This window comes from Rosa rugosa, chromosome 5, assembly GCF_958449725.1.
Source record: "Rosa rugosa chromosome 5, drRosRugo1.1, whole genome shotgun sequence".
Classification (NCBI taxonomy): Eukaryota; Viridiplantae; Streptophyta; class Magnoliopsida; order Rosales; family Rosaceae; genus Rosa; species Rosa rugosa.
Genome location: NC_084824.1, coordinates 20,174,042 through 20,185,453, shown reverse-complemented (window position 1 = coordinate 20,185,453; position 11,412 = coordinate 20,174,042). Strand labels below are relative to the sequence as shown.

Genomic DNA, 11,412 nt, shown 5'->3' with positions numbered 1-11,412 from the left:
GCCGGCGAGGCCAAGATCTGATTTGGGCACCCATAGGCCATAGCGCCCTCCCACCGTCTCCGCCTCCCTCCCCAACCTCAAATCCACCGTCCATTTCCTCACCTTAGTGGGCTTCTCCACCGAGTTTCGCCTCCTAGTCAGTATGTGCCCCGTAGTCTCCATGACATCCGACAGCAACCCACGAGTCAAAGGCCGGCGAGGCCAAGATCTGATTTGGGCACCCATAGGCATAGCTCCCTCCAACCGTCTCCGCCTCCCTCCCCGACCTCAAATCCACCGTCCATTTCCTCACCTCAGTGGGCTTCTCCACCCCCGAGTTCCGCCGCCTAGTCGGTATGTGCCCCAAAATCCTCGCCTCCATGGTCATTCATCCATGGTGTACTTTGGAGGGGGACAGCGAGAGGGGCGAAGTGGAATTGGAGAAGAGAGAGGGATGACAAATGAGGCTCAGGCGAGTTGCCGAGAGAGAGAGAGGAGAGACAGAGTGAGAGAGAAGCAGAAAAAAAAAAAAAAAACAAAAACAAAAAAACAGAGAGAGAGAGAGAAGAATTAAAAAAAAAAAAAAGTGAGGGGTAAAGTGGTCATTTTAGACCAAATTGTGTGAAATTTGAATGTCTGAGGAGTTACTTGTTAAAATTAAGATACGAATGACTGAACTGTCGAATCCCAAAAAGATGAGGGTGTGACCAGTAATTTGCCCTATAATTTACTATCACTATTATAAACTTTTCTAAACATAAGATCGAACACCTACGATGATGGAGACAAGAGCAGATGGAGCACCTTGTCGAGAAAGCCAAAATTCAATCCATATCAAGGGCTTTGTGACCTCAAAGAGCACACTCTTAAACTTCTCTTGTGATCCAGTGTTATCAATCACTATGTTTGCCTTAGCCCTCTTTAAATCGAGTGACATCTGAGCATTTATCCGATTTCGAGCATCATCCTCACTTGTTTTGTCCCTCAACATGAGTCTTTGGAGCTGTGTTTCATGATCGACCCATACAACAATAATGGGCTCCATCCATCTGTCCATCTTGACCTCGAACAATAGAGGGATATCAAGAACAAAAACTTTAAAACCCTTCAACAATAGCTTCAAAATTTCCCAAAGGATTCCAAACGATATGTAAGAAGCCAGTAGTCGATTCAAAAGTTGACGTTTTTCAGGATTAGAGAATACAATTTGCCCTAGCTTAGGCCTATCAACTTCTCCATCAGTTTCCAAAATGCCCCGTCCAAATGCTGAAACAACCTTTTTCCATCCACCAATTCCCTTCTTCAATACTTCACGAGCCACAAGATCAGCGTCAACAACAGGAATGTCATGGGCCTTGAAGGCATTTGAGACGACGAAATCCCACCTGTTAGTCCCACTCTTCTTAGGTTATTTGTTTAAGAGAAACCAGTAACCAGTAATTATACTCAGTCTTCATCCAAGTCTAAAACAAGTAGGAATTCTATTCCTAGTAAAAAAAGGAATCTCATATCAAATTTCTGATTGGTCCACGTATTAAACCAAATAGGAAAACACCACATAATAACTAGGAACTTAGGAAGATAAACTATATATAGTTACATTCCCGCCAGTTTGGGAAGTAACAAAGTGCAGAGAGAGTTGGGTCATCTCCTACTGGTAAGGTATGAGCTTCACGCATCGCTCCATCGCAACGGTAACATTTCCCTATTTCCCACTAAACCCTCCTACTCCCAAAACCCCAAACTTCACTCCCCTTCCTTCATTCAACAACAACAACAACAACAACAACAAAACCCTTATTTCTGTAAACCCTAAATCAAGCTTCCGAATTAGAGCTTCCGCCGCCGGCGATAGTAGCCAACCGCCGTGGTGGGCGAACCTGTTGCCCGCCCAAGCTTTGGGACCCGAAAAAGTTCTCAGATTGATCTCCGGTGCCACCGCTAGCCCCATTGGGCAGTACGTGTCGGAACCCGTCACTTTTCTTCATTCTCTCGACCCCAGAGTCAAATTGGTATGCTCTATTTTGATGGGTATTGCTTGGTTTTTGATTATATTTGGTGGGTTTGCTCTAATTTTGGTTTTGCAGGTTTTTGACTGTTTTAGTTTTGGTGATAGAATTTGGTTTGTGGGTTTTGGGTATTGTCAGTTTGTTCTTCACGATAGAGTTTCACATTTTATGAGTTTGATCTGCTTATGATAAGAAACTGTTCCTTTTGATTTTCTAAGTGTAGAAAGATATCAGAAATAGTAAGGTAACTCTTGTAATAGGGTACAACTTGGGTCTTCTGAACTTTACATGTTTTTAGAAAGAAATTAAATGAAAGAATGTATTCTTTTCATGTTCTGGTGAAGCAAATAGAGAGTTACTGAATATATAAAGGCTTCCTTAGTATCCTAGTTGTAGTTTAAGTGGTGAACTTGGAGAAGTTTAGTGACATCTTATTAGCATGTTGCAAGTGCCCTCTAAAATTTGAGATGATAGAGTGGAACCGGTTCTGTCTTATACACTTCAGATCACCAAAGATAAGTTTTTTATTGAATTTGCTGACTTGCAGACCTTGTGGTCCTTCTCTGTTTAACTATAAAGTAACTTAATACTAGGTAAAGACATCATTCTAAAGTAATTTTCAGTCGAGCAAAAAATAGTTATTGAAAATGGACTATCAATCTATTGATAATGATAAGGTTATGCATGCTGGAGGATTATCTGTTCTTAAATGCCTATTTGTTGTGACATCTCCCCTTTGGTAAGCTTGCTTGACAAGCATTTTATTGAAATTGTACACATCTTTACTTCTGTATATTCTGTTTCATTACATTTTTAGATAAAATATTGATATACTGTCATCTTGATCATGAAGGTATGGCTTTTGGCTCTAGTTGTTTTACCAGCAAGGTCACACATAATACTTCGTTTTGGATTAGTTATTTATTTGGCCATTTTGTCAATATGGGTTCTGCCGAGACATGCGTGGATGGTAAGTAACTAAGCACAATCATTTTTCTAGTTCTGATTTGGTCTAAATTTCATTTGAATTATATTAATAGGGCCTTAGTGATGCATCCTGTATATCTTTCTATTTTTTGCTTTTTAAATTTATTTATGAATAAATAATGCAGGAAGTTTTTCTTGGTTGCAGGATCAATTGGGAAGAGTGTCTTTAATTTCTGGACTTTTGTTCATTATGCTAGGGCTGGGTGCAGATGGCGCACCAGCCCTTGTTCAGTTGAGAACTCCTCCTCCTGCAATCACGGGATTATCAAATCTTCCTGCATCTCTGGCAGGCTACTCATATTTAATTTTTAAGCTAGGACCAATACAGTTTACAAGGAAGGGCTTGTCTGTAGCAAGCACAGCTGCTTGTTTAACCTTTACTGTAAGTTGTTTCTATCTGGCACACCTTTTTCCTTTCATATAGTAAGGACATGCTTAGTTGCTGATTGATATAATAGAATATAGGGAAACAAATCAAATGGAGTGGTAAAACTTAAAACAAGAGCGGGCGTATATATAGTTATTTCAATTATACAATTCATAAGAAGCAAAGTTGTTTACCAGATACATATGTAAGTATTCATATTGAATACAAGCTTTTGATTATTCTGAAAACTAGGGCTCATTTTTTGTGAAAGGTCTTCCAAAGTGCGAGCCTTTGCCTAACAACCACAACCCCAGAAGAACTTGCATTTGCCTTGCGATGGTTTATGCTCCCTTTGACAAATATTGGAGTTCCAGTGGCTGAAGTTATTCTTACACTCATGCTTTCATTGAGGTTCATCAGTCTTGTGTTTGATGAGGTATGATAGTTGGACAACAGTCTTTATTTTAATTTTAAAGATGATTTGAAATTTTTTTTTTTTGATAGAACGATGATGTTGATTTAGTTCCAAAATACACTCAAATTGATATGTACCTTGTTTGCAATATACTTATAACAATTTGTTGGTAGGTTCGTAATGTTGCATTGGGGATTGTATCTCGTAGGATAGACTGGCAACAGTTAACAATGGTGGAGACAATTGATGGTAAGCCTCTATTGCATTTGTATGGGAAGATTTCATTGTTCATTTTTTTTTTCCTACTAGTTCTCTTCTTCTCAATTTTAGCAATAAAAATCAAATCTGAGTTAGGTTTTTCAAAACAGGAATAGTTTCCGCCGGCTAAATTTCATCATTAAATTTGTATGCTATTTGGATGGTACATCTTACAAGTGCTTTCTCTTCTTGTTTTCGGATTTGAACAAGCAAATTCTGGCATATATCGAATGTCATTTTAGCTCCCCAGTCTGACACCTTGTATTTCATGAACTATTTGCTATGTTAAAGATGTGTCATTTGTGTTAAAGCCGGTAGTTATGGTATGCTTAGAGTATGGATGCATGCTTGTCAAAAATAACTTCATGGCTACACTCAAAATGTTTGAATGGCTCTTTCTTCTTTTGGTCAGCCATCATCAGTAGTAGGTAATATATCTTACCTTTCTGTGGCCAGTGCTAAGTACTAACCAACTTCAGCTAGGACCACGTCAGAAGTTGTAGACGGTTTCTATCTTCCTTTCTTTAAATAGCAGTTGCACCATCTGAGGCAGGAATGAAATGAATGGAGGCTTTATTTCTTTACATTTCCTTTCATTTTCAGTTTTCTTTGTATGTGCTTTGTTCGAATCAGAGCCCTAGTTCCGACGTGGGCAACCCTCAACTTGACTTCCAGACCTACCCTAACTCCATGGATGATCTCTACAATACCATGGATGATTTCAGAAAACCACCCTTGAAAATATATTGGTTCAGAGTAGAGAGTCAATTGTGATTTTGTCCCGGATGTGGGACCCTTTACTCCACCATTATTACCTCCACCCAAACCCAGTAACTACCACCAGTACTGATTATAGTTCACTGCCAACTGCCAATTCCTCATGCCCCCCACACTCAGCCATGTTATTGCGCCCCCCCCCCCCCCCCCCCCCCCCAAAAAAAAAAATCCCACCATAGGCTTACGCCTCTGGACGACCTGTGACCATGTTACTCTCTTTATTTGCAATCTTCTTATACTTATTCCACCAAAATTGTTCCACCTACGAGATCCCGTTGATTGTGACTCCTACGGCTCATGAAGAACAATGCGCAATACTCATCAGTTCCTAGTTATGATCCACCATCCAAATTTCCTGATCCATATTCACCTACTCCTTTTATGTCCTTCGCTGATTATGTATGTTCTGGAGGACCCAACCTGGATCAGAATAGGAAACCCGACCGCCACACCATCTCCAAATCTTCGCTGGATAGTTCCATAGTTGCTAGCGTAGCCAAACTTGGATCTCAAATAATGAGTTGTGGGGTAATTTTGGGCAATCAAGATTGCCTCCTGATGAGACACTTGAGAAGATGGTATGGTATGCAAAAAAGTTGTTTAAGGATATGTGCAAGAGAGGAACCTATCTCACTTTTCTTTGAGCCGTTTTTCACGCATGGATGACAGCCAGGTGCTTAATGTGGAGTTATTGATGACCTTGCTGGAAAATTCACTGGAATGGATTTCTTAGGTACCCAATATTGAGGTTTCACTCACCACCAGGTGCTTAATGTGGAGTTATTGATGACCTTAGCTCCCCAGGCTCGAGGAGAAGGATGTTATGTCTGCCTCATTTAAGGAGCCCTGCAGATTTGTTTTGAGTGACACTGAGTAGACAACTGTGCATGCAAATCAGATGCTTGAAGAAAATGGGAAGAGCAGTGATTTGGGATGGTCCAGCTTGACACAGGGTAATATAGCTGCAATAATTATGGTTATTGGTCACTGATTCTCAATGTGATTCCAGATGGGGCAACAGTATGTAAAGAATAGACAAAAAGCCCCTGTCAGTAACAGTTTTGAATTCTTCACTGGGAGATGCACCATTGATCTTGAGGTTTGATGTGCCTCCTGTGACTTTGGAACTGCTAATGGCTTACTCCTATAAGAGCGGAAGCATATCTCAGGAGCTGGCTATTAAGGTCTTGGAAGTTCCACTGTTAGAATCAAAACATTTGTTTGTAGGAAGATTAAAAAAAGAAATGATTGGAAAGCTTCACCAATGAGAAAGTGAGGAGTTTGAACACAGCATGCTTGCGCGGATTGTATTTGAGAAATTGTGTAAGCTGCAGGAAGAATGTTATGCAGGTAAACAGTTGCAACTTTGGAGACTGAGTGGTTTACTGGTGACTTACAAATCCACTTTTGTTTTCTGTCGTAGCTTGTGCACAACTAGTTATTCTTTCTCTGGTAAGTGGTTCCATCATTATGTTTTAGGAATGAATTAGAAGATTGGGATATTATTTTTAGTGTCATGCTTGACATGAGCAACAAGTGTAGCAAACATGAGACGGTCTGCATAATATTGGTTGGTATTTTGAATAGTGTAGTGTCGTGTATTCCTTAATCGCAAATTTTCTTGGAGTTTGTATTGTGAAGTCAACTTGGATTTAAAGAGCTTCGAGGGAGTGGTCCTCTGTTGGAACTATGATTGGTACTTTGCTCCAAGAGAGCATGTTTGATGAAGCAATTGATTTTTTCTTGGATACTGCAGGCTGAGGGAAATAAAAGGGGAAAGAATGACCATGGCTGCAGTGGTATCTGCTTACTGATGTATAGGAGATCTTGGCTCTTGTACATTCTCTTGTTTCCTGCAAGCATCTGTTGCACCTAATAATCTTTGATCATTGGAAAGACTTCATGCTCTAGCTTTAAAATACGGGTATTTCATGGGCTGTACTTTTTGACAAGATGCCAGAGAAAGACTTCATATCTTGGACAATCATTAGTGCTAAAAAAAATTGTCCTATAAAGTCTTTACCTTTGTACCATAATGTTCAGAACTTCAGATGGTAAAGATTCCTGTTGCTCTACCAATTGCTGAACACAAGCAAGTTGTAAATGAAAGATGTGTTTCAGCAAATACTGCCTTTATGAGGCTTGAGGTGGACACACTTTTATTGATTGGATTCTGCATATTCATAATCATGATTCAACACTGGAAGGTCTGTTTTGATTCTTCCATTAGGTGCATTAAAACCAGCGAGTATCCCCAGGTTGCTCGCACTTATTGAAATCTTTGTGGAAAATATTACGGTTCTGTTGGTAACATGTTCATTAAAAAAGTATCTGAATCTTTGCTGCTTATCCATGCCACTATTGGATCCTGTATTGAAGGTTTTATGTTAATTTGGCATGAAAGTCTTGCTGCAAGTTCATTGTGAAGGCGGTGCCATCTACTTTATGAAGGCAAGAATAGGAGGTGGATGGGTTGGGGTTGGAGTTAGGATTATTGAGCTTATGGACCTTTTAGTATCAGGCCAGTGCAAGTGCTTACCATCTTGAGCTTTGGCCATGTCAGACGATCCAGACGGTTTCGATCTTCCTTTGCTTAAATAGCAGAGGACAGCCATTATAAAGGCAGGATTTGAATTGAGTCTTTATTTCCTTTCATTTTCAGTATCATTTCCTTCATCTGTTCTTTGACCCTATGATTCCTATCCTTACTACTTCATACGCTAAAGCAGTTGAACTTAGGTGATGAGTTATGGATAGAGATATCTAATCTTTATATATATGAACTGAAATGAATCGAGTCATTATTTCCTTATTTTCCTTTAATATTTCATGCGTTGTTTCTTTTATGTGTGCTTTAATCCTATCATAATTACTTCTAGTCTCTCTATCATGGATGGAAAACTAGTTCATATGCTAAAGCACTTCAACTTAGTTGATAAGTGATGGAAAGATATCAAATATTTATCTATACGAATTCCTATCATATCAACCTTTTTATTTGATAAATTTTTTCTGTATGATAGTCTTCTGTTCTTATTTTGCAGTTTTCTTTGCCTACTTCCGTAGGATCTTCAAAAATATTTTTAGCCACGCAGAGCAGATTTCACAGGTTTGTACATCAATTTAATCTGTAAATACTTTTTCTATCTTCCCAATAATCTGATGTTGCATATTGTATATTTTGTTTGAAGTCTCCCCACCCGCCCACCAAATAAAAGCATTAAGTTTGATATGTATGTTACATGCTTAGCTAATATGCAAATTTTTTGGGAATAGCTGTTGGTACTGTGAGTCATTGTGTATAATGACAAGGGTTGAACTTTGTTGCTTTGACAAGTGTCATACTAATTAATTCACAAATACAAAGTGATTCCAGCTCAACACGTTTACCAAATTTTATGGCTTTTATAGGCGATGATTGCAAGAGGTTTCAGAGGGGACTGCAACACGCATAAAATGTACCTGTTATCAGATCCATCCATTGGTATAGCAGATGTTGTTTCTTTGTTATGCCTGGCTGGTATTATAGGTGCTGCGGTTTGGTCGGACTTTCTTATTTGATGTGCAGTGCAATTCCTTGGTAATACTTCTTTTCTTCCCTTTTATTTGTATGCTGACAGTCTTCAGTGAGAATATTGCTTGGCACTTAGCTGCCTAAGAGGTGCCAGAAATCCAAACTGAATGAACTGATGCTCGGATCTTGTTGTTTAGGCTTCAATCCTGTCACTCTGTCTCTGGCTGATCAAGTTTATTGACAGGGATCAAAAAAAAAAAAAAACTGTTCATAACATGGTACCATAAACATGTTCAAGTCATCTGTTAGCTGTGGAAGCTCAAATCATCTTTGCGATGTATGGAAAGATGATTCATCACTCATGCATCAGCAATTCCTGCAGAGAAGTATGAGAGGTGCTGCCTAGCTTGTAGTAGAAGCCAAGAATGCTGCACGGAAAAGATCGGAGATATAGCTGTATTCTTGAACTCTAGCGTTCAGGCTATGCTGGCTAAACCAAAACAGGCATCCAACTACTTACAGTGGGGTGGATAGTTGAAGTAATTATTGTACTTGCTGTAGTCGGAAACTAAACATTTCTTATGGTTACGTTTATTGTACTGTAATACTGCGTAGTTCATCTTCCTTAAAACCCAATAAGATAAATTCATCAGGGAGATCATAGCACTAATTCCATTACCAATGTACAGACATCTCTAATTGACTGAAGTAGTTATTGAAGGTTTAGGATTAAACCCATTGGTCCTAGCTACCCTCTGTCATAATAGTTCCTCTGTCATGATGATGTATCGATGAGCCAATACTGCAGGTTATACTTGTGTTTTATATTTTTTAGGTTTTGTGTAGCAAAGAAAGAAAAGAAGGAGAATGTTGAATAAATGGTGGAGTCATAATCAAGGTAGGAGATATTTCCAAAATGGAGAAGTCTAAAACGAGATGGAAAATTCAAGAAAAGAAAGAAATCTCTTTCGATATCGAATATTAGATTTCAACATCTTCCTAGGTATTATGTGGCATTTTCTTATTGGCTTTAAAACGTGGACCAATCAGAAATTCTCATGAGTTCGTGAACACCTTCCCAATGCTGCTCTGAGGAAGCCACGGATTCTACTCGCTGCTAGTGGAAGTGTAGCTTGCCATAAAGTTTGGTAACCTCTGCCAGTCTTTTTCTGAATGGGCTGAAGTAAGAGCAATTGCCACAAAAGCATCTTTGCATTTCATTGATAGAGCAGCACTTCCCAAGGATGTAATTCTTTACATGGATGAAGATGAATGGTCTAGTTGGAACAAAATAGGTGATATCGTGCTTCATATTGAGCTACCTCGTTGGGCTGATATCATGGTTATTGCCCCATTATCAGCAAACACCCTAGCCAAGATTGCCGGCGGTTTTTGTGACAACCTACTCACCTGTGTTGTGCGAGCATGGGACTACAACAAGCCTTTGTTTGTTGCACCAGCCATGAACACCTTGATGTGGAAGAATCCCTTCACAGAGCGACATCTCATGTCCATTGATGAACTTGGACACTCATCCCACCTGTCTCGAAGAGGCTGGCTTGTGGGGATTACGGGAATGGTGCAATGGCTGAGTCTTCTGTGATCTCTTCTACCGTAAGACTATTCTATGAGTCACGAGTACAAGAAGGTAGCAATATTGTTCAGTCAGCATGTGATATCCTGCACCCGGGTATGAAGCTTACCAGGATTATTGTCTTTGTTTTAGACTTTTTAAAAAGTTTTGTTTCTTGATTGTTTTTTTTTTAGCTTGAGCATATATGTCTCTCTTTTTGGTGTGTGGTAGAAACCTATATATTTTTTGGCTATTAAGCTTCATAGGTTTTGTTCTAGGAATGAATGGAATTCTCTTTCAGATTGGGGAAGAAAATTTCGCAGTCTTTTTTACACAAACATTCTGGGCACTTGAAGCCCTCACCTTCTTGAAAACTCACACAAATATTACAAAAAACCAAGAACCAATCCAACGATCTGACAGTATATAGTTGAAGTAAGAGAAGATGCAGACATCAAGGAATTGGATGAGCTGTTCATTTGTGAACCTCCAGCCCCAGCTGCTACTCCACCACCTCTTGCACGTCGTCCTCCACCGCCACGTCCGCTAATGCCTCCCCCTTTGGCAGCCGCTGAGGTGACAATCATGATCAACAAAAACAGAACTTTCCAAAGCATCATTTCGAAAGTTGAGGCCTGAAACATTTGAAACAGTATTTCAACTGTACTGCCTAATTAAAATGAAAAACTATTATGAAATGGTTCGGGATTGTTGAACCTAAGTTACACGCGCGCGCGCACTACCAAGAGATTTCTAATTCTTAACACAGCTATGGTTAACAGAGAAATTAAACTAAGAAAAGCTTACAACTTAGAGTAGTACATTTCAGTCCCTTCCAACTAAACTTTTTTCTTTACTGTTTTCATCATTTTGAAAACTTGCAAAGCCTCCTTCACCTTCTGTACCTATGAGCCTTAATTTTTAGGAACTACATCTTCTTGAGCTATTTCACTACATACAAGATCCCAAAACTTCTAGGTTGATTATATCTACATATGCTAACGCTAACTCGAACATAGTCTCAAATGGGTTTTCAAATTTGCAGATCGATGAGTATCTGTCATTGTTATCAGTACTAGAATAATGATCTTGTATGAGTACGGTACTCTGATGGACCCAAATTCGAGATATCGATCTATATGTTTAGCTAGCTATTGTACGTGATATTTGTTTTTGCGGTGAGTACTAGCTTAGCATGCAAGTTTGGGGGGAATTATTGGATCATGTATGATACTAGCTATAAATTCTACAATCGATCAACAGCAGCTTAGATAGAAAATATTGTCAACAAAAACAAATAATTCTAGAAATGACTGCATGTTCTGAATCATAAAAATACGATAGAGTGGTATCACATACCAGCATAGAAATTCTGGTTAATCTATAATAGGTAATTTGGTTTCTTTCAATTCTTGAGTGTACTACTGTAGTCTGTATGTGATAAATAATTTCATCTTTCATGTTCACTTTAATTCCCTTAGTCCCGGTGTACTTAGAGTCACAGGGTAAGTATCCAATTGAGATAATCAGTCA

At 39.1% G+C, this 11,412-nt stretch overlaps 1 protein-coding gene and 2 pseudogenes across 2 annotated transcripts; 2 read left to right on the top strand and 1 right to left on the bottom strand.

Annotated features, from left to right (window-relative positions):
- Positions 1–730: 730 nt before the first annotated feature.
- On the bottom strand, positions 731–1,436 carry LOC133711327 (dephospho-CoA kinase-like; annotated as a pseudogene).
- A 142-nt stretch (positions 1,437–1,578) lies between these two features.
- LOC133710777 (protein ABCI12, chloroplastic) lies at positions 1,579–9,057 on the top strand. 2 transcript variants are annotated; one of them, XM_062136914.1, is made up of 8 exons: positions 1,579–1,991; positions 2,842–2,958; positions 3,121–3,357; positions 3,614–3,778; positions 3,931–4,006; positions 7,837–7,901; positions 8,204–8,372; positions 8,551–9,057. In XM_062136914.1, exons 1-7 carry the CDS (start codon positions 1,644–1,646, stop codon positions 8,351–8,353), a joined length of 1,158 nt encoding a protein of 385 aa, XP_061992898.1. In that variant the 5' UTR covers positions 1,579–1,643; the 3' UTR covers positions 8,354–8,372; positions 8,551–9,057. The 2 variants fall into 2 exon arrangements, with proteins under 2 accessions (XP_061992898.1, XP_061992897.1); XM_062136913.1 differs by having other exon boundaries at positions 8,504–9,057.
- Positions 8,596–10,194, top strand: LOC133711326 (probable phosphopantothenoylcysteine decarboxylase; annotated as a pseudogene).
- Positions 10,195–11,412: the final 1,218 nt, after the last annotated feature.